General features: G+C 44.3%; 1 protein-coding gene across 3 annotated transcripts in view; it reads right to left on the bottom strand.

The window, feature by feature from the left end:
• Positions 1-1,886: 1,886 nt before the first annotated feature.
• ZSWIM8 (zinc finger SWIM-type containing 8) overlaps positions 1,887-22,953 on the bottom strand; it is a 54,841-nt gene continuing 33,774 nt past the window's right edge. The window contains exons 10-26 of one of the 3 annotated variants that reach the window (XM_036385562.2): positions 19,944-20,952; positions 19,018-19,149; positions 18,314-18,493; positions 16,861-17,044; positions 16,197-16,295; positions 15,182-15,306; positions 13,725-13,956; positions 13,310-13,465; positions 12,160-12,382; positions 11,688-11,977; positions 10,718-10,941; positions 9,949-10,431; positions 9,189-9,357; positions 6,745-6,918; positions 5,214-5,333; positions 4,103-4,281; positions 1,887-2,902 (exon numbers count right to left, since the gene is read on the bottom strand). In XM_036385562.2, the coding sequence (XP_036241455.1) occupies positions 2,699-2,902; positions 4,103-4,281; positions 5,214-5,333; positions 6,745-6,918; positions 9,189-9,357; positions 9,949-10,431; positions 10,718-10,941; positions 11,688-11,977; positions 12,160-12,382; positions 13,310-13,465; positions 13,725-13,956; positions 15,182-15,306; positions 16,197-16,295; positions 16,861-17,044; positions 18,314-18,493; positions 19,018-19,149; positions 19,944-20,952 (4,183 nt within the window). In that variant the 3' untranslated portion in view covers positions 1,887-2,698. The remainder of the gene's footprint in view (positions 2,903-4,102; positions 4,282-5,213; positions 5,334-6,744; positions 6,919-9,188; positions 9,358-9,948; positions 10,432-10,717; positions 10,942-11,687; positions 11,978-12,159; positions 12,383-13,309; positions 13,466-13,724; positions 13,957-15,181; positions 15,307-16,196; positions 16,296-16,860; positions 17,045-18,313; positions 18,494-19,017; positions 19,150-19,943; positions 20,953-22,953) is intronic. The other 2 variants (XM_036385563.2, XM_036385564.2) reach the window with 2 other exon arrangements.

Raw genomic sequence — 22,953 nt, 5'->3', positions numbered from 1 at the left:
GTAAGGACTGTAAAGAAAAAGTAGACGGGGATTTTTCAGCTAATTACAGCCATACCTGTTGCCAGGAATGTCATTTCATTACAGGACAGCTCAAACTCACCTTGTTCATGGGCTGTAAAGACACTGAAGTTCAAAGGCAAACAATGTTCTATTAACTCATATTCCTGGAAAATGCCTCCAAAAGAAAATTTTCACAGGCAAGAAAGATGGTAATAGATGAACATATCCAGAGATAGAGACACTTCATGTGCTGCTGGCAAAGTCCTGGAGAACATTTATTCCAAGTGAAAAAACACGTGTTAAAAGTCAAAGGAAATTTGAGTTGCCTTTTACAGGTCTTCTGCTGAAATGTCTTTTCAGAATTTCTAAGCCTGAATATTTTGTATATTTTTCCCCACTCCTGGAATAGTGACTAACAAGACTGCAGTGGGTAATAATTTTTTTTTTAACAGGAAATGAATGCTTGTGGGGCCATCAGGACTCATCCCATCTCTTATGAAGGAAAAATACCTCAATAACCTCACAGCCACATGGCAGTAAAAAACATCATCATCCCTTTCCTTACTTTCTTCTGTCCTTGCTCAGATATATTTCATGGGACTTGGCTCAGGAACAACAACATATTACCAGACACAGTGGTCTGAAAACTCACCTGCTCAGGGTCAAGTGTATTTTTCCAATCAACATTATAGATGAGGCTCTGACATTTCATTTCCCTGTTCAATCCAAATTCTTAATGCTACAGATCACTTCTGCTCCTGATACTTAATATTCAGCTTTTACCATTTCCCTTCTGCTTCTTTCCTTCTAAAACATGCTCCCTTCTCTTCCACAGATTTTCCCCTATAGCATTAGAAATATTAGACAACTCATTTTTCTCTATGCTCCTTTCACAGTTCTGAACCTGCAAGCACCAGAGCACAGAAAGTGTTCTAGGAACCCAAACCTTCCACACATCATCAGGCTGTGCTCTCCAGTCAGATCCAGAAGTTTTGCAAAATAACAGGCAGCTCATAATCAACACAGACTTCAGTTTAAAAACCACAGAACCTAACCCATTATTATCACCATCTGCATTTCTAGTTAGCATGTAACTAGACACCTTATGGAGGAACACAAGGAGCTATAAGGAGATCTTTAAATAGTTACTGTTGCACAATCAGAAGTAGAGAAAGTAAGCTATACTCTCTGGCCTGTGCACTACACAAAGCCAAACCAAAAGAGCCTGTTCATCTCTTTTGCCCTGTGCCTATGATTTACTTTATTCTTTAAGAGCATCATTGAAAATATCAAACAGGTACATATTTCTAACTTGCAGAAATTAAAACTCATTGGCTAAACCCAAGTAAGAAGCAAAATACATTACTGCTGAGAAATGGGATTCTTAACATCCATAAGTCATCTAACTTCCACTTTTAAAAGCCCTGAAAGCTATGTGCTTATACACTTAAGCTATCTAAACTTAATTTTCTGCAATGCCATCCCTACTAGATACCTTTCACAGTCCACCACATACCTCTCATACCACCAATACATGGGAGCAGCTGGTGTTCTACACAATACTTGGGAAAGACAAGGCTCTGCATTATCACACAGTATCAAGGCTAGAAAAGGAAGCCAGTGACTGACAGAACTGTAGGAAGAACATCCCAGACTTACCACCAACTCTCCTAACACCCATCAAACATGTAGCTCAGCCTCTGCAGAGGCAGGTCATTGTCAGAGCAGTACCAGGCAAGAAACCTTTGGGCCCCATGTTGTGCTGGACTGCTGCTCTCCAGAGCACAGCAGCCACCTACCCGGGCTCATAGGAACTCCCACTGACACACAGCTGGCCAGCTCCTTCAGACTGCCAACATCATAGCAGAGAGAAGAGAGAGTCAGTCTAAGAAAACAAGTGTTTAATCAGGAAACGAGAAGAGACGAGGGATAAGAAAGTGATTACAGGAGAGTAATACCCCAGCCAAAAGAAACAGGATTGTACAACTTGGAACAACCAGGATCAAAACATTCTATGAGCCAGCAGTGCCCAGTGAGGGACGCTCCTGAGAAAGAGCTCAAGCACTCCTGGCAGTCTCCAGGCAGCTCAGTGCAGTCAAGGACTCACTGCCCGAGCTCCAGCCTCTGTCCTCAGCTGCTGCAGAAAGCTGCAGAGGTGGCCCTGGCCCTGCTACTCTAGTCTCAGCTTCTCTCACCAGGAGTTGCTGAAAGGGATGGAGGAAGCACTCGCTGTGCACAGCAGTTCCAGCCACTCTCCAAAAGGAGATGGTGTGTGGAGTAAGAGAAGCCCATACAAAAAAAAAAGTTTACATATTTATAAATGCTAAAATAAATATTTCAGACAGAATCCCCAACCCCTCTAACATGTGCGCAATCACACTGCAAACTGCTCGCAGGACAGCCTCCAGGGCTCAGGGAGAAAAGCAGTGACTACACAGGGCAGCCAGCTCAACTTCCTTCTCATTTCCTGATGCTTCTCAAGCCTGCAGCCCCCTGAGAAGGAGGAGGAAGAGCGAGCAAAGCAGAGCGCCAACACGCAACAGTGCTGGAGAGGAATGTCATGGTATAAATACATCAGATCAGTGGCTTCCAACAAGTTAAAACTAAAATAAAAAAGACACCAGAAGGAAGGATGGTGTAAATGGAACTAAAACTATGTTGGGCAAAGGGTTGTGTGTCCGTGGAGCTCCACCTGATGTCATGGTGAGAAGGTGGTCATTTCCAGAGAGACCCTTTGCCACAGCTCCTTTGTCTGCTTGCTGCGCTTTAGGTTCTGGAGAATATCATTAAACTGCATCATGCCCATGGGAGTCAGGCAGAAGGCGCTTCTGGCGCTGCGGATGGCATTCACAAAGTCATCGTAGTCAGCTGGAGTGAGATGGATCAGCCGATGATGGATGTACTGGATGGGAAAAGGGAAAGAGCCTTAAGGCATTTGCTCACCGCCCTCCTGCTGGTGACACTCACAAGATTGAGCTCCCAGAGCAATAGGTCACATGGTCCTGTTACCCACCAGTGGTCCAAGACTGGCAACTCTGACAGAGAAGAGTACCTCAAAGGCAGCAGTGCTGTATCCTACACCCCAGCACACCCAAGGGCAGTGCTCCCTCAGAGCACCAAAATGCAGCATCAGCAAGTGTCCTCTATGTCATGAGCACTGTATTGAGCCATAGTACAGCACTAAAGGCCCAGGTAATATTCCATCACACCAGCATCCAACCCTTACAACCTTTCATTCTGCAGGTTACACCCAGCCTGGTCACTGCACATCTCTTTGCTAAGGGACATGGGCTGAGTTAAGTTTACACTAAATTGCTACAAAATATCTCTAGGCTTAACACTGTCACTTCTATCAGCTTCTCAAACAAGGCCCCAAGCCAGCAGGCTTAGCTTTCAAGGCCAAATGAAGAAGCTGTCATGTCTCAAAAATACCATCTAGGATGATAGAATAGCTAATCCAACCTTGACAATATGGCTACAGAATCACCCTTTGGTCGTTTATTCAAGAAGAAGGTATATGTGATGTGTCCTGACTGCACTGTTTTAAAGAGCAGGCAGCTTTAATATTCCAGCTGGCTCACTGAAACACTGGTTTCAACAAAGCCTGAGAGGGATATCTGTGCTGGTAGCTAACCAAGCTATTTCCACTGTTGGTGTCAGCACTGGCACACCAGACAGCCAATGGTTTTCCCCCTTCATGAGAAGGGGAAAACAGGCTACTGCTAACAAGAAAGTAAAAAGGATGGGCTAGGGACGGGGTGGACATGAGGCTTGAAAACATAAAGAAAGTTCAGAAATTAAAAGGTACACATAGCATTCAGAGTGAGGAAGAACACAACCACCCCAGCCTTCATGGAAGAGCACAGGAGGTGGAAGGCCTTGGCAGAAGCAGTACAGTGAGATCCTTTGCATGCAGCCCCCATACAGGCAGGTGATGCCTATTCCAGTCCCTGCTGAGGGAGAAGGATGCATCAGGAATGGACCACTTCAGCTCCCAGTGCCCAAGGCCCCTTCCCCTCTGCACATGCACACAAAGGCAGCACCTCCAAGGCAGGCAATGGCCTGGCAGCTCTGACAGGCAGGAAGATAAGCCACACTTTACCTGCATATAGGCCTGCTGGCACCTCTGCACCAGCTGGTGGAAGGCTGGGGTGCGCAGGTGGTTGTGCACATGCGCAGGGTTGAGCCTCTGTAGAGCTTCCATGATGATCTCCTGAAGCACAAAAGGGCTCAGCACCCCCTTGGCAGCACCAACGCAAAACTGATGCACGTAGTTTACACCTGCACAGGAGGAAGTCAGAACAACAGTGCTAAGGTAACAGACACACAAGAAATCACACTTCACAGCAAGAACCTGGATCTGGAGCACCTTCTTCTCACAGTACTGCATCCTCCAGCAGGCTTGGGGGAGACAGTCTAGCAGACTCATGGGACAGAGAAGATTCTGCTATACCCATCAGGTCTGAGGAGAGACCAGGTACCACCTCAGCTACTGGTGTTTCCAAATTCACTTTTCTTTAAAGGAGATATGAAAGGAAATTAATGTGGCAAAGTTACTAGAAATACAAGGATAACACACTACCTTCTCCATTGTTTCCTGACTGCCCATCAAGGAAGCACCCAGATGCCTCAGCACTCAGGCTTTAAGGAGGCTGTAGACATAAGTCAAGCTTCCCCACCACTTCCTACGGTGGAGCTCTGCCAGCAGGAGCAGCAGAAGCTGTCCCACTAAACAGGCTGTTGGTTAAGATTTTTTTAGCTTACTGCTTATGAAAGCATTTAGAAAGTGAGCTGACAAAAAAGATCCAAGAGCAAAACGGAAGTAAAAACAAGCAACCCCCCAAAAATAGATGTTTTGAGCACCTATTGCTATATAAAAATCTTCACAGAAGGTATAAATATACGTAAGAGGAATACCTACAATACAGTGCAAATGGAAGAGAAAGAATCAATATTATAGAATGGAAGAGATACAAGCTCTGAACCCTGTCCAATCTCATGTACTTCATCCAGTGACTCAAAATTCAACAGCATGCCTACAGAACCCAAAAATGGGACAAATGACGGGATGAAAGAGCAGGAGGGATCTTCTCTCAGGAATGGCACTGCTATCAGGCTCACCCAATCTTTGAGGCTTCGCTCCAAGAGCTTTTTCCCACCATGGCCCAAATCCCAGCAAGTGGATTTCTGTTAAGTACTGCTCTGAGCCTTACCTAACTTTGCAGCTAACCCAAGCAGCCATTTTACATCCTCAGTGTAGGGCGGGCTGCGGGAGAAGTTGTTGGGATGGTCGTTGTGAGCTCTTCGGCCAAGCATCTCCAGAGCCAGCATCCCTGTGAGAAAGGGGCAGCCACAGTCAAGCAGCACTTCTGCCCAGTAAGGCTGAGTCTAGCATTTCACTCACTGCAACACAACCTGACTGGCCTGCCCCTCACCAACAGAAAATTCCACAGCTGCAGAGTCCAGACAGAAACAAAAGGGCAACCTTGGAGCCTGCCAGCACAGGAACTATCTGCAAGAACATCTGGATCTGCTGCTTCAAGCTGGGAAACCTGCACAGCCATCACCCCTCACCAGAGCTGCAAAGAGGCACTCAAGCACCCACAGCAGCGTCAAGCAAGAGAGCCCCAAAGGCTGCACTACAAGAGATGTCCTGAAAGCAAAGCTTTTGATCTAAATTTTGCAACAGAGAAGCTACCCAAACCAACCTGCTCTGCAGCAAAGACAACAGGCCACCACTGAGCTGCAGTATTGCCAATCTGCAAACATTTCACTTATGCCATTACAGTTCTTCAGACAAATCTACCCATTTCAACAGTATTCAAATACCAACATGTGCCACGTTCTGATCTTCCAGACCATCTTCCCTGCCTGTGCCTCTCTCTTATTCAGGTTATTAAACACCTTTCATGGCATGCCATGTACCACTGATATTTTAAAAGACACCTGCACACCTTTCCAGCTAACAAGTACTCCCTATTCTGGCTTTCAACAAAAAAGTCAAGCTTTCCTTCCATTTTCCTGCTGTTTCTCTTCCTTTGCTTATTTTAGAGGCTTCTTTATCCTACATCAAGCATCCACTGGGTTGAACCATGAGTACGTACAAGTAGCTTACTACTTACTAGTACAGTAGCTTACTGCAATCTAAGCTTCATCCCAAACCATAAGACTGCTATCCTTGTACCAATGGCAATTCAGGCAGACTCTCTTATTTTCTCATAACCAGTGTGACTGGGAAAGGAATGCTAATTACATACCCACTCTTCACTACATATAAGTTCCTCCTGCATCTATCTTCAACAAATAACTGGAGAGGCACAGGGCACTTCCTTTGTGCATCTGAAGACTCAGCTGGCATTAAACTAGAGGTGTGCCCTCCCCATCCATGAGCAGCAGGAGCCAAATATCATTTTATCATATAATCACAACTTGCACAGTCACATCCTTGGAGGCCTACTCAGGCTCCTTTCTACGTCTGCTGAAAGGCAAGACTCTTCCCAGCTTTAACCCACTTAGCTTTCTTTTCTGCTCTGATGGTCCTGAAAAGCAATTGTTCAATCTTACAATGCTTTGCCTTCACTTTTAGACTCCACATCTGATCATCAACTTGCTTTTCCCATGTCCCTCAGGTGCATTCACCCCCAACAGGTGCAGTAGCCAACTGCCAAATTGACAGTGAAAACCTGCAGCCTTGCCCTGAATCCCTCTCAAGGGGACTACAGAAACCCACTTGGCCATCCTTACCAACTCGGTATGCAGAGTGGAGGTAGTGCAGACCCTGGGGGCTCACAGGCTGACTGTGCTGCTCATCCTCGGCAGGAAAACCCCCCGTAACGAGGGAGGTGGGCTGTGAGGACAGAGTTGTCAAGGAAGCACCCTGAATCGCTGGGAACGTTGATCCTGCATGGACACTGCCTACTGAAGAGAGCAAAACAGCAGCATTAGGACCCAGCACCAGCCTAAAGGAAGGTTTACTTGGGACATCATCTCCTTCACCTGACTGCCCCCTGCCAGTGTAGGGTTATATTCCCCTAAACAGAACAATAAAGCAATCAAAACCCACAGGCTTACAACTGAAATACAATGGGCCAGGAAAAGCCCTATTCTGTTTGCAAGGTGGGCCTGACAGGGTCAGTAACATGTGTGTCCATTTCTTCTGCAGTATCTCGTGAACATGCACAAAATCCATGTTTTACTTGTAGACGTGTATGTTGATTTGAATGCATTTGCTATCATTAAATAAAATATTTGGTTCTGATTTCTTGTCCAAGGAAACAATCATGTGTATGTCTACACCTGATGAGAAACTGCTAGGACCATTACTGAGCAGGAACAGAATTAAGTCACTCAAAGATCAAGTCCAACAATGCAAGATTCTTCCACTTGGGCTGTATGACAGCTGTCACTGCGTTCAGGAAGGCCGTCACTGGAGGCTGACCTCCAATCATCCCTGGAAAGAACAGTCACTGCACACACTGGCAGCATGTACCAACAGTAAAAACAGCAGGGAGACTTGAGAAGTTGTCACCTTCAGACCTTAACTAGTATAAGCAAGCTCAAGGGAAATGAAAGGTTTCAAATGCAAATCCATTTCATTGTACCACCTAAACTTGTACGGACAGCAGTAAACACTGAGTCACTAAGCTGCACTCTTACAAGACTCAAATTTACCTGTCCCTCTCAAGAAAGGTACAAAGAGTAAAAAGCAAGGTTTGCTTGAGAACTCCAGAGCACAGATGCCATTAGGTGTGTGCACACTGTTGCCCTTATTTCACAGTTTCTCTGTGATGCTACTACACCAGCTTGAGCAATGCTCTAAGTTCCTTGTAATTTCCCCCTCCATGTTTGCTAGTGAACAGTTGAATACCTGAGAACAATGTGTCTCCCAGGAAAGACCTGTCTAACCTCCTCAACCAAGGAGACACAGGGTGCCAAACAACGCACAAAGCACAGCAAAATTCATACTGTGTTTGAAGTCTGGCCAAGGAGAATAACCCATAAGAATGAGGTAAATTATTGCCAGAGCTCAGGCCTCACCACATGATTCTGTACTTGAGGAACAGTGAAACAGTATTGTAAGAACTGAAAATAAGTTTATGGAAGCTGTAAACAATGGCAACTGGAAAGGGTGGGGTTGTTTTCTCCTTTTGGTATTTAAAGCATTCTAGGATGAATTAGCACTTCTGGAAGATTCATAGCTCTTTGGAGGAGTACTGAAATGGTTTTTCACAATGAAAAGTCACAGCATCAGATTGTGCTCAAGGCTGGCAGCTATCAGATCCTAAGGCCTTCAAGACTGTTTGATTTGCTTTTGTGGTAGCTTTTTAGCATCAAAATACGGGATAAAAAATAACTAAAATTATTCTACTTATACTCTGAATATGAAGGAGACCAACACAACTCTTCAGTATTTTTCACATACCAGTCTTGCAGCACCTGGTGAGTTGCAACACACTGAAAGCAGAGAAATATTACAGCCTCTGCAATGATGGATTAGCAGAGATTGGGGTCAAGCACGACCCACTGGTGCCGAACTCCATGGCAATGACAGCATGTCCACAATCCAGTCAACATCTGTTGTCCCAGTGCTACATGCTACTTCATGGATTTTCACCATCACTTGAGCCCTAGCACAACACATGAGCACCCATTCCAAATGCTATTGACATGACTCTTGACAAAACATCCATCATCTCTGATAGTTCCACATTTGGGCACTGGCTGCCTCCAACCCTTTGAGGCAGGAAAAGACATTTAGTAGTGCTTCTGTAGCAGAAGTCTGCCTGCTTCCTACACTCTCTTCACCTGACCCAACAGAATTACATGAGTTTGCTCAAGGTCATCCATGCTCACCTTGCCCAAGGAGAGCAGGAATTAAGCTTTTACCGGTTAGAAAGAAGTCAGAAAGACCACAAGGGCTCCAAACATGATTTAGTCTTGAGGTCAAAACAATCTCATACTGGAAATTCAGCTGAACAGAAGTTTCTCTCTGCCAGCTGTATCAGGTCCCCTTGGGAATCCCAGTACCCCTGAGCATGCGCACCTTTAAAATGGCATTCATTGGGCCAGAACGTTCCAGTGCAAGAACCCTTGTTCCACTTGTAATCAATGAGGAACAGGACCTCACTGGTGAAGAGTTAAGAGACAGTAAAGAAACCTGTGCTCCCCAGCCCAGAGGTGTAACTTACGCGCTACATTGGAAGACAGCGACAGTCCCGTCTCACTGTGATAGGGATGCACAGCGATCTGAGTCATGGAGGGGACGGGCACGCCAGGGAAGGACACTGCTGTAGCTGCCAGGGACGGTGCAGTCACTGAGTAAGGGTACTGCGCCCCTATGAATGCTGGGTGGACACCCTGCAACAGAAGGTACAGAACAGCCGTGTCTGCTTCACCTCACCACTTACAAGTAATTCAAAACATCATGTCCCCACACAAGCCCCAGAGCTTTAAAAGTCCAGTCTGAAGGAAGCAAAGGAGGAAACTCACACCACATGAGCATTACATCTGCTTGCTCCTCCTCCTTTTAAAAACCTAATCATTTTGCAGAAAACCACTCCAAGACCTTCAAAAATAGGCAAAGGTAAAAATAACCTTTATTTGGCTTTCCCAGCATAGTCTCTGTTTAGCCTGCAAGCTCTCAAGAAAACAGGCTTTCTGTCCAGTGCCTTCTGAGAAACTACAGAGCAACAGAAATTAGGAACTACTGATGTATGATATTTTATATTCTCTTGAGACTTTAAACACAGCCACAAAAGGCTCCTTACTGTGCAAATGCTGAGCTGAGGGCCAAAGTAAGTGTCACCAACTGGCAAGTGAGAGCAGAAAGAGAGACCTGATCTCAAGCCATGACAGTTCTGAGCCCCATGCTCTCCCCACTCCAACATACTCCCCCAGAAGCAGCCCCACAAGGTCACAGTAAATGAACAAGGCACAGCCAAAACTCACCTGGGGATACGCCGAGCCAGGGACTGGGAAGACTGCTGGGCGCGGCATGTGCTGGATGGTGTGTCCGATATACTGGGGGTTACAGGGGATGTGAGTCTGAAGGGTGGTGTAAGGGTGGAGACCCTGCGTGTGTGTATGTGCCATTGCTGGCCCTGCCACCGTGTGCTGCTGGTACATGGTCGACCCCACAGAGATCACTGGCATGACGGTTGCTGCTGCAGTTACTGCAGCTGCCACTGTCACCGTGGTTGGCTCTGAGGTCACCCGGCTGTCTGCCAGGCCACGTGCTGCTTCGGACACGGCCCGCGCGCCACCGGCACTGCAGCCAGTGGCACCTTCTCTCTGGGCTGGGGTCCCACCAACAGTCTGTTCATAAAGCCAGTACCACTGATGAGCTACTTCAAACAGGACTTCTGGGTACACACCACCTCCTTTAGCTGCCTCTTCTACTGCCATGCAGGCCTTTTCCAGCATCAGGTTGTCCTGGGAGCAGTGAAACAAAAGAAGAAGTTAAGAATGTAAAATGAGAAACACAAGAAGGAAAAACTACAAGAGGGGAGAAGTACAAGGCCCGCTAAAATGACTAATATTATGGGGACCAGCCAGATGCTATGCAGCAGAATAACCAGTGTTATTCATGAAACATAAGAAATCCAGAGAACTGGGATTAAGGCTGGGCAGTAGCAAAGGAGCCAACCCCACAGGTAACAACAGCACATCCTCGATACTAGAAAACAGCCTCCACTAGCAGCTGCCATATGATGCTCACCTGTTCCTTACACTGCACCAGAGCCCTCTGGATCTCGTTTGGGTTCAGGGCATGGGCATGAGGCAGGCAGCTGAGTGCCAGTTCAGCAGCTGCCCGCACCATGTTGGAGTCTCTGGCCCGTGAAGCTCTGTCTGCCAATGATGCCACCTCTGGGGGAGTTAGATGTCCATCCCAACACTCCACCAAGATGTTCAAGGCTGCACTACCAATCTCCATGGCCTGCCCTAAGAAGAAGAGTGAGAGAGACTCTCACAACACTGTATTGCCCAGCACAGTTAGTCAGCTTTCTTTCAACAGCAGCTTCATTCTTCACTTCCTTCAGCAGCAGTGACACAACCCAGTTGCTTCCATTAAGGTTCACATCAAATTTAGGTGCCTCTTCCCAAAACACAGGACAAACAAGAGCCCTCAATGAGCAAGTGGTGAGTGAGGACACCATTACTTAAGCTAAAATGCATTGGAAATAGCAAAAGTACTTGCTATAGCTGATTTTAGTACCCACAAACCAGTCTGGACTGCCAGTCTAGTAATTCACATCAGGAAAACATGAATTTTTTAAAGTGTATTTTTTAAGGCCTCTAAAGCCATATGGATAGGTAGTAGGTATGGTTGCAATCAAAAGGAAGTGGAAAGTGAGAACTGAACACTGCCAGAGAGCATGTTCAGACTTGACACATGTCTGTCTCTTCAGCACACTTCTGAAGGAGAGGTAAAGACCAGTCTCTGTATGAGAAGTGGGCTTTTTAGACTGAAGCATTTTGCAGTTCAAACGAGAAAGAGGTCACAAGAACTTTCCAGGCCAAAGTAACCACCACTGTGCAAATCAATGCTGATCAGTAACTACTGCAGCTGTGTGAGCTGCTCACATGGCTCCTACAGCACATCAGTATCACCATTCTCAAGAACAAGCTTGCTCCCCTACCCCACTTCCTGCCCAAAAGTCATCCTCCCAAAAAAGCTTTGCTGTAACCTGTGATCCAGGAGACATGTGAGGAGTAAGTTCGAGAGAGCCAGTTGGGAGACACGAAGTTGTGCAGCCCTAGTGCATACAGCCCAATCTCAAAGGCGCAGAGGTGAAGGTTGCGGTGTGGTCCCTGGTGCCCACCGCTGGAGGAAGGGTGGGTGAAGATAGAGGTACTGCTGTTTCCACCTGCTTTGATAAGGACTGTCTTAGCCAATTCAAAGTAGAAGTGAGCAGCTGCCTCTGAGGGCTGGTTTGGGACATGAGGAGCATGGCTCTCCAGCCGCCTCCCTTTATACCTAGAAGAAAGACAGAAGAATCTTTCACATAAGTACCCCAAGTTTGCCAGCTGGAGCTCCTGTCTTTGGGGTCTAGAGGAAACACAGCAAATTTTCCCCATAAAGTATTTCCTGATGCACACATGGCATGTCCCCATCATCAGGCCTATAGGTTGCCTCTGTGTATTGGTATTATTCATTACCTGCCAACTTCCACAGTCTTTGCACGGGCTCCCCCACTTGCTCTCCTACTGCCACTGGAAGAGGAAGATCCCAGTGAATCACTTGAAGAACTGCTGATGCTGTCACTGTCCTGTCCTCTGCCCCAGGATGTTGTTGCCCAGCCCCCACGTAGAGGACGCCGACTGAGTGTTGGAGAACTGTCAGAAGTGGTTTCAGGAGCACTGCTGTCAATACTAGCCATGCCTACAACACCAGAACCAAAACAGAAATGTCACCAGGGCTGGTAAATGCAATGCAGGAAGGTAAACTCTGAACCATATCACCTGCAGTACCAGCTAAGATCAGTTGTGTCAGTGACTGCCTTAGGGCTGACAGGCATTCATTGTAAATTGAGAGAGGTTAAATCAAATCAATTTGGCCAAAGACATCAGTGACATTTTGTAATTCTTGGATTAAAATGCAGAGGAGTCCAAGAACAAGGCATCTTTATTTCCCCCTTCACACCATCACAGCCCCTCACTCCACCTGCCAAGTTTTGTGGCAGAGTATGATAACAAGAAGCAAATGTACTTAGTCAAGTTCCACAGATTATACAAATAGGAAGAAAACCCTTCAGATACATGCTGCCCAACCTTCACATCCTCTGCCTCTAACTTATACCCTTCCCAAGAGAAGTGTAGAGAGGCAGCAGCTTCTCTGAATTTATTTCTGGATCCAGGAGCACAGTGCTGCACTTCTAGAGTCAGCAGTCATTCAGCTCTGGGTATCTAATCCATCACACAGAACATAACTGGTGCAAGAAAGGCAGGAAATTTATGGAGCAAATCTTATTTGTCCATGTCAAACACCTCAGAGATACTCAGCTGCTTCTGTTGTACAGGAAAGGCTGACAAGTAAAATCCCAGAATCATAGAACAGTTTGTTCAGTCCCATCCAACCTGGTCTTGAACTCCCAGGGATGGGGCATCCACCACTTCTCTGTACAACCTGTTCAGAGCCTCACTACCCTTACAATAAAGACCTTCTTCCTAATGTCCAATCTATATCTGCCAGCTTTCAGCTTAAAGCTGTTATCCTTTGTCATATCACTACATGTCCTTGTAAAAAGCCCTTCTCCCAGCAGACTGCCTAAGGAAGCACTAGGTGCTGTATGAGCTAGTCCATTCCCACCTGTGTGTTTCTTCTTCTGCCTGACAGGTGAGCCCCAGCATCTCCCATTGTATCCACCTCGGTTTCCAAGGGCCAGGCGACTGGGGACCTTCCCCTCCTGTTTCAAAACAGTGGCCTCTGCAGCTGGCTCACAGGGGGACCTCTGAGAGCTCTCTGCTAAACAGAACAGGGACAACGTCAACACCATCTTGTTTCTGTATCTCTAAAATCAGACATGGCCATTTAAAAGATACAAGCATCAACAGATAAAGGATTTATATGAAATTAATTATATTTATGAGCAGGATTATGTCAGTTTTCTTTCAGTTATAAAGCAGATCACCTGACACTAGGCCAAGAACACTTCACTCAAGATTTGGAAAATAGGCTGTAACTGTGGAAAATTTTAGGATAGCTGTTACAAACCACTTCTTACCCTGTGTACTCTTCTCCACAAAGTTCTCAGGACTGCTCTGGACTGCAGTGCTTACAGCAGCTTGCTGAGTGACAGAAGTCCCTGGAAGCTGCTGGATAGCTGCAGCAGACTGGGCAGCATGTTTGGAAGGAGATTTTTGGTTGGCCACTGCAGGCTTGCTGGATGAGTAGAAGGAGCTCAGCGTCTGCGGTTTGTGAGTTTGACTTTCTCTGTCCAGGAGTTTGTCTAAAATCTTCAACAACAAGGGAAAAAAAAAGGCACTCAGCAGAAGGGTAAGAGACCAGGCATTACACTAAGATAAAGAGGTAAAATATCAAATCAACTTCCTGGTGGACAACAAATTTTATTTGTTGGAGAAAAAAAGAAAATATGCATCATCTTCCTGCACCAAAGAGCAATGCAATGCACAGTTGAGAGCCATGTGCTCTGCATTGCTTGAGGAAGGAAAGACTCAGTAATACCACATTTTCACTTGAAACAGCCACTGGCTTTACTTGAAAAGCACCCAAAACTCACAAAAAATAAGCAATTCTGGTATAGCAAGGACAGAATGGAGAATTCTAAATTTAGTTCTGTCAAATGTTGTTTAAGTCAGAAAAATTCCACGCTCACCATTCAGAAAATCCTGTCATACATTACTGAGAAACGGGCAAAGCCACTAGAGAAACTGCTTTATACTGGCCTATAGCAACATTTTCTTGTCATAATTTATAATGTAATTGGGGAACAATGCATCACCACATTCTAAGGGTTTGTCCACTTCTACTGTTTGTTCTCCATATTTAATCAACACCACAAGTCTGACAGATCATTTATGCACAGATGATTGATATCACAGTGTCCCTGTTATTCCCTGGAGAAGAGTATAGCAAAAATGCTTCTCTTTTAGGAGACAAAAAGACACTAATAATGTAGTTCTTGCTGTGTAGGAGGATTTCTGAATATAAAAGATTAATAAAACCTTTTCTGAAGCTTCAGCAGTTTTCAAATTTTTTTCTTCCTTTGGGGTGGACAGGCAGAGTTTTAGTCTCTCTCTCTTACATAGGAAATTAAGACAGGTGTAATGAACTAGTATATCAAAGAGGTGAGAGGTTAAGAAACAGAGCTTTTGCTAGCTATACTGTTCTGCAGGCCAATATCCCTGCAGCAAAACATATGCAATTCCCAGACCACACACAGACTGCACACCAAAAACCCTTAGGAGTGGACTTGTCTTAGCAATAAAAGCAGTGACAACACATGTCCTGACTGGATCTTAAGAAACCTATGGAAAGAATGCCTCTCCCAGGGCAACACGCTCCATACAATCAGGTTTTGCAGCAGTGGATGAATATAAATTCCACAACATAGCTTGTAAAACATCAGTATGTGACACAGCAACTTACACTCACTGGCAAAACTATCAAATCCATCAAAACCCAAACCTTCCTTCTCTCCCCTTTCAAAGGGAAACTCACCTTCTTCAGCTTAGACTGATCATCCTTGTAAGTGATCATCAGGGCTAGTGCCAGATCCCCTTTCTCCCTTCGTGTGCCTTCACACAACAGAGGATGTTCTGCTTCACTGACAGTTGTTTTCATACCTGCAGCCCATAAAAGAGAGCATGAAGAGACAAGTGAGCTCATGGGACTACACTACATCCTGAGAGCTGTCTAAACTTCAGACTGTTTTAATAGCCTCACTGTTACAGGCAAAAAAAGATTTTTTCTGTTAACTTCAAAAAGAGGCCATGAATAAACAGAAGCTGCAATCTGTCCCTAGAATACTAAGTTGGCCACAACTGTCAGAACAACCAGATACTAAAAAGCTACAGGAAGAGTCCAGGCCAGCCTACAACCCTATCTTGAAACACACCTTTTGGTTTCTGCAGATGCTACAAGCCAGCATTCCAACACCATAAAAAACTCATCTTTCAGAGATGAGGCAACAAACACCAGGTTTTGTCTAATCCATTCAATTTCTTTTTGCATACTGCTTTAAAACACGCATACAGTACTGTCAACATAACATGTATATAATCACTGCTTTGTTGTTGAAGCAAATGAGGCAAGAATTCACTACTATGCTAAGATCCTGAATGATAATACTTGAGAGTACTTCTGCTAATCTTTTGCTATCATTGTCTAATCTCTTCAAAAATTATTGCCTTTTGTCGTGATTGCCTCTGAAACTGTCCATTTCCATTGAAGTCCAGGCAATACATATTTCCTGACAAAAGAGCAAGCAGAAAGCTAAAATTCATGTTACTGCCTAAATACTGAGCTCTCATCCCATATTCTCCTTCCGTTTTTTCACAGCTTTGCAATGATACCTCAACCCTGGCATGTAGAATGCTGCACCTGGTTCTGTCAAACTCTGCAAACACTTCTATTTCTGCACCAAACTGGAATGAACTACTCACTCTCACCATTCAAAATGGGAAAGCATGCAGAACATGGATGAAGGCAGACTTTCCTTGTAAAAGATTCTTACCAAGAGCAGCAACAGCTGCCTCAAAACCAAGCTCTTCATCTCCAGGCATTTCATTATTCCAATTACGGCTTGGGGGTCTAGAGCCTGTAGGAGAAACCACTGAAAGAAGACAATAGAATTAGTGTTCATCTTTCAAAGCTAAGGCTTCAAAGCAAAAGACATTTCTGAGAGCTTTCTGAATTTTCATAGCTTCCTGTGGTCCTATTCTTAGCCTCATACCAGCTTCAAGATCACTACACCTTACAAGGTTTTCTTCCCATTTCTCTCTCTAAGCTCAGAAGGCTCAAAACCAGTATACTGCCAAGTCAGTCTTCTAATCCCAGGTTGCTGTGTTCTTATTATATTCTAGATTTGTATTAGATTCCTCAAAATATAACCAGAGTAAAAGCAGCAAAATCAGTAATTTATAACTATTTTACAAACACACACATAGTGCTGAAATGTCTTAAGCGTGCAGTTGTTTTCAAATGTAGGTAGAAGGAGAAACTGTTCCACTGGGGAACAAAATATCTTTAAAACAATGTAGAGGCAAGTGCAAGCAACAGTGTATGAAGAATTAAACTTTGGTTGTTCTTATACAGAAGACAGCTTCTCTTTGAAAATCCCTCAAGACCTGGCATCTCAGAATATGCCCAGCACACACTCAGGCCAATGCTGTCAGTACCTGGAGTGCACAGGACATCAAATATAAAGCTTGCCAACATCAGAGGCAGGACAGGACGGTAATCACACAAGGTCCCTTCTCGCAGTTCTTCGGCTCTTCCTCGAATAGTGTTCATCTCATTGGTGCCCAAGGGAATCTTCTTCAAGAGGGCTGCAATCTCAGATTCCTGGTAAGCCAGCTTCACCTGGTGGTATCCACAAGAAAACAGAAAAAAAGCTGTCATATGCACAGTCCCCTGTGGGGAGCACACCCTTCTCCCCTATACATAAAGTACAGCAATAGTTTTTATTAGTTTATTAAATGACAGCAGTGCTTACCAGCCTAGCCACCATTACCATTCTCTCCACAATGAAAAAAGGTTTTCAAATCTAATAAGAGTCTTGCTTCATATTTATACACAAATTTTTTTTACTCAAATTATGACTTTTCAGCTGCATACAGAAAAAATGCATCAGCTCTCACAAGAACATCAGCAGAAGTATCTGACTGGATAGGCCAGTGGAAAAGGTGGTTACTTGTAATTGTAGGAAGAAAGAATGCTATGTTAAGTGATACACCCATTTGAGACACCAGAGACTGATTAGCAGAAGAAAGGGCACAGTTGCAGCACACATGCCATCAGGATGAAGACATTTCACTGCTCTGTGCCTGTATTCCCTCCATTCTTAACATGTGAAAGCAATAGCTTTCTTTTAGGTAGCAAGTGACTGCCAAAGTCACAATTTTCTAATCAGACCATAAGAAGTACAGATAATTAATGTAATAATTGTAGTTGGTGGATAACTAGCAACAATACACACTCTAAGAGACTGAACAACCCTGCAGTGAAAATCAAGGTAGCTGTAAATCACACAGACATGGTCTTCACTGGACACTTTTTTCAAAACAAGAATCCTCATAGTAATCAAGGAGTGTCCAAAATAATATGCTTGTACAGTGCATATGCTTGCTTGCCAGTGAATGAGGTATCAGCAAAAGCAACAATTTTCAGATACATAACAACTGCACCAATTCACCCTAAGGAATAACTTTCAAACCATTTCACCGATGCAAATACGGACAAATATGGGCATTTACAAATGACTTTGTTTTCCCCACATTGGCGAAGCAAAATGAAAACATATTTAAGATAAGAACTAGGCTGTTCTTATCCAAATAATACATTCATAAAAGATTTTGTATTCATTTAAATATTTTCAGACCTATAGCTTCGTCTGAGCTTCCTATCAGTGAAGGTAACAACAGCTCAAGTGATATTGCTAGAAGTTTTTTTAGGAGATCAACATGTCCTAATGGGATGTGCACTCAATTGATTTAGTTCTATTGCAATCCATTTTAAGAAAACATATAAAAGCACAACAAAACTTCAGGTGCTGAAATTTAAACCACGTGAGCAAACACATTCCAAGAGAACAAGGTTTATGGATACTGTCTTTTTGAGATATTTCATTACCTCCAGAGCCTTGGTAGAGGCAGGTGGTCTCTGCAGCTCCAGAGCAAACATTCCTATTCGGAAGGCCAGGTTGTGGTACTCCAGCCGCTCACTCAAGACAGTCAGCAAGAAAGCAGCTTTAGACAAGGTGTTGGTTGCCATCCATGTCTGCTTGCTGGTTGACACCTTGTTCTTTTTGCCCTGTTTGAGGAGGAATTTGTCACAGACACTTCCCTAAACATCCTAAATGACTCTCTTGTCCTCTTATCCTTTGCAGTAATTATGGACAGAGGAAAGAATAAAATACATTTAGATTTTGTTCCTTCTGCTGAGAAATCCCCAATTTCAGTGGTTACCATTGAACATCAGCGCCTCCCCTATGTCACCCCAGGACAACACAGTGAAAGAGCTGGCCTGTGGACAAGACACATGTTCCCTGTTGGACTGATGCTGTGCAGGCAGATGTCACACACCTGTCCCTTCCAAGGGAACCCTTCTATACAACAAACACTACATAGTGTCACTACAACTGAGTTTCCAGAAACTTATGCTTATGTCCAACCTTCTTATCCTGAAACAGCAAAACTACTAAAACTACTACATTTCCAGTGATGTACACTATGAAATAGGAGACTAAGGTTTTGGAGAGAATCTCAAGAAACAGGGTCACCTGCACAGAGCTGCACTAACATCAAGACTACTGATGGTTTCTGCCATCTCTCTACCTTAGTTGGTGGCTGCTCCACTTTGAGATCTGGAGGGTTGGCCAGTAGGTCCCTGGCAAGCTCTACAGTCAAGCGGGACGCCTCGCTACTGTATCCGTGTGCATACAGTGCCTCTGCACAGGCAAACAGGACCTGCAAGAAGGAACAGATGGTCATGTTCAAACCACACCAGCCCAGCCTGGAGTCAGCCTGTTCAAACCACCTGTCACAAAGACTGCAAGCACAATTCTCAACTAACTTCAGCAGCAGGTATTCTCAGAGTCCTCCTTGCCTCGTCCTTCACCATCACTCCCTGAAGCACTCCCCTAAAAAGCCTTTTCTTATATGATTAAGTCCCATCCTCTTTCCAAGTGCTGTGAGATCAGAGAATAGCTCAAAAAATGCTAAACTTCAAATTACCACTGTTTCCATGCATTGCCATTTGGCTGCTTGGTTATATTGGTGCAATCTCTAAGCACATTTTGTGGTTATTACAGGAATAAGACACAGTTTATTTCAACTGTTTCTTCTTTCCAAAGAACTTCTGCTTAAATGGTTGGATTTAAATTTTTTTTTCTGAGCATGTCTCAGTCTCATTTTTAATTTCAGATAATTTTTGCCTTTTCCAAGGGTGAGACTAGGTGAAAAGCACACACTGTTTTGTCTACATTTGTAAATCCTGGAGTGTGAGATGGGACTAACTAAAACTGGGACACACTTGCAGTTAGCACAGAAACAGCGAATCAAGCTTGTGGGAAGCAGACTTACGCTACCACCGCATTAAGCTTGTAGATACCTTATGACACACTTGGTTATCACAACATTGTAATTAAGCACTTGATTTAACAACATCCTAGGTTCAGTGTAACAGCTATGAGGGTGGTGAGACCATGATTTATACAACATATAAAACTGCAAAACAGCATTTTGAACTAGATTCAACTCACCTCCATCCGGTTCTCCTGTTCCAGAGGCTTTATACCAGCAAATATATCCTGCTCTTCTTCAATTCCCCCTTCAGCTTTGTCATCATCTTCCTTGGCTACCTCTTGTGGATTCAGATAGTATACCTGGTAATCATCTTCCTCTTCTCCATCATCCCCTCCCCCTGCTGCACCATTCTCTCCCACTTCTTCTGGCTTCAGACTCACACCACCGGAATTCTCATCTGCAGAAGGCAAGTCATCATCACAACTACCCATCTCCCCCACAGGATCCTTGGGGGGTTTCTTGGCCATGGAACTGCTCCTGAGAGTAGGCTCAGGTCCCTCGGAGAAGTACACTCCCCCATCCTCCTCAAAGGCATCCCTGTAGCTCCTGCTCAGTGGACTTTCTGTAAAACTGAAGGTATTGCTGGCTTCTGCCCCCAGTGCCAAGCTGCTGTCATCCAGGCTCATCTCTGCCAAGTCTGGCTCCAGAGAGCTGTCCTCGCTGCTCATACGGCGTTTCCCACTATGTTTACTGGTCAAGCCTTTGCTCACTGGCAACTTTGCTTTGCTCACTGCAGTCTTATAGACAGCTTTATCCCCTTCTGCAGAGAGCCGCCTCAGAACCCTCTGCGGCGTTTCAGAGACGACTTTCCTCTTCCCCGTGAGCTCCTTTGGACGGACGGCTGGCTCCTGGGGAGAGGGCCACAGCCTGTCCCCAGCCTGCACACACGCTCCCCCGGGCTCCTGGCCATGCGTCCTGCCAGCCTCACAGGCATTTTCTGCACACTGCAACCGGCAGCTCCTCTGTTGGATGGCCTTTACCCAACAGAACGAGTTCTTCTTGTCAGTGCTGCTATATGTAATCCCAGGAATGGGATAAGCTTCCTCCCAACTGAAGTAACAGGCTTCTACAGCTGGCTTGAAACCTTGGAAGAGCTTCTCCAGTGATTTCTTGTGCTGACCCCTCTTAACGTTATCTATGACTTTCAGCTGCCACTGTCTGAGCTGTGAGCAAAGATCCCTGCGCCTAAGAGAAGAAAGGGGACAGGTTAGGAAGCAGACACAAAAAACACCTGCAACAAACTACTACTCAACCCACAGAACACTTCCTTCCTTTGGCCAGAAGCATCATCTGCTGAATTAAGTTAATGCTAAATACAGGCAGCAGTAGTAAGAAGACAGGCTGAAAAAAGCAAACAGATATATTAACAACTGGGTTGTAGACAGGTTCATGATCCAGAAACAAAACACGAACATCACCAACATGAAAGCACAATACAAACTGGGAGGTTTAAAATAAAACACTGTCTGCCCTGTTTGCTTATCTGCCCTAAAAATAAGGCGTTAGTGATTTGAGTCTCAGCAATCTCAGATGAGTGAGATGAGCCTCAGAGTTTCAGTTCCATGGGGAACTGCCCTTGGAAACACTCATAAAACAGCTTGCAGCAGCTGTGAAACAGCCCTGTGAATAACTCCAGTTAAGATACTCACAAGTACAACCTAAATAGCCTACCCTGGGAAGCACAATGACAGACAGGACCACCTAATCTCCCTGCCAGGCATTTACCTCTTAACCCTAACGTGCCTATATAGAAGCCAACAACTTAATTTAAGCTTTAGCAGGCCATCCTCAGGAGAACAAACTGTTGTAAACCATAGGGACAGCAATAATTGATGTTCAAGTAACTCTGAAGAAACAGCAAGCTGGCAGGACTACATAGACTCATGTTGCACAGTTAGTCCCATGCCCCCATATTACTATGGGAAGAACAAAACAGCTCTGCATTTTCCAGCTCCAAATCTCACATAGGGCCTATGCACTTGAGCAAAATAGTCTAAATGGAGATCTAATTCAAGAGAAAAAGACATTTCTAGAAATTTCACCAGGTGTCTCAATCAACTGCCATTCTGTTTCTGTCACACATTTCTCATGTATTATCCCAACACTTAAATCCTATCAGATTTCCTAATAAAAGTAAAAGGACAAGAAAACAAAATTAACACTGAGGTGACCCAATTTAGGTGCAAAGGGTATTAGGACAAGAGGGACTAAATGAAATGAACTACTTATGTTTGTCCACTCAAGAAATTAATTAACCAGGAAACATACTGGTTAAGAACATTATTTTCAAAAGGAAAAAGGAGCAGGAACTACTTGGGAAGGGCAACATAAGGATGAGAATCTGTGAAGTCTCCTTGTGACTCCCTGTAAGGGCTGGGAAGCACAAGAAGAGGGTCTTTGGAGACTATTCAAATACCAAGAGAATAGGTAATCAAGGAGGAGCATTTCAATTATTCATTAGCTCAAGTAGCAGATCTAAGCAAATCTGAACTGCATCAAATAACTCAAATGTGACTATAGATAGCACAACTTCATATGTTATTAAAATACTTTATGCTTCATATGTTATTTAAATGCTTTATGCTTTTTCTGTGTGATTTGATTGATGTTTGTGTTTATTTTAAGCCTCATTCCCCACAGTTTTTGTCTTCAACTCCTATACTTAGCTACTTCATATTGTAAACTGTACAAGACAGAAACTGCATCCATTTTTATGTACCTGATATGCCTTTCATAGGGCACTTTATTAATGTTACACAATTCAGAGAAAGCTAATCCTGTTAATGTGCAATTTTTCTGAAATTACCATTCTGTTTTCATTTGTTCTGAGAAACTTCTGAGAATTTATAGCACATTAAACTAATCCAATACATTTTATACCCCACACTCTGTAGATAAGATGTACAAAACAAACTATTATGATGTCAACCACAGTATCTCAACAGGAGCTCTCAGTACCTCCTCTGCTATTCAACTGGTGCTAAATAAAGATGGTGCTAAATAAAGATGGCAGTGACTTACCAGAGCACAATATGGTTTAGAAATCTGCAGAAGCCACACCATTTTTTCTCAGACAATTGAAAACACTGAGTGAATATCATACACTGGTGACACTGTTTACCAATACACTGCAGAGAACAACTTCTTAAGAGCCCAGAAAGTAAAACCTGGTTCATCTCGAAATAC

This window comes from Molothrus ater, chromosome 8, assembly GCF_012460135.2.
Source record: "Molothrus ater isolate BHLD 08-10-18 breed brown headed cowbird chromosome 8, BPBGC_Mater_1.1, whole genome shotgun sequence".
NCBI lineage: Eukaryota > Metazoa > Chordata > Aves > Passeriformes > Icteridae > Molothrus > Molothrus ater.
This window is presented reverse-complemented; position numbering and strand designations above follow the sequence as displayed.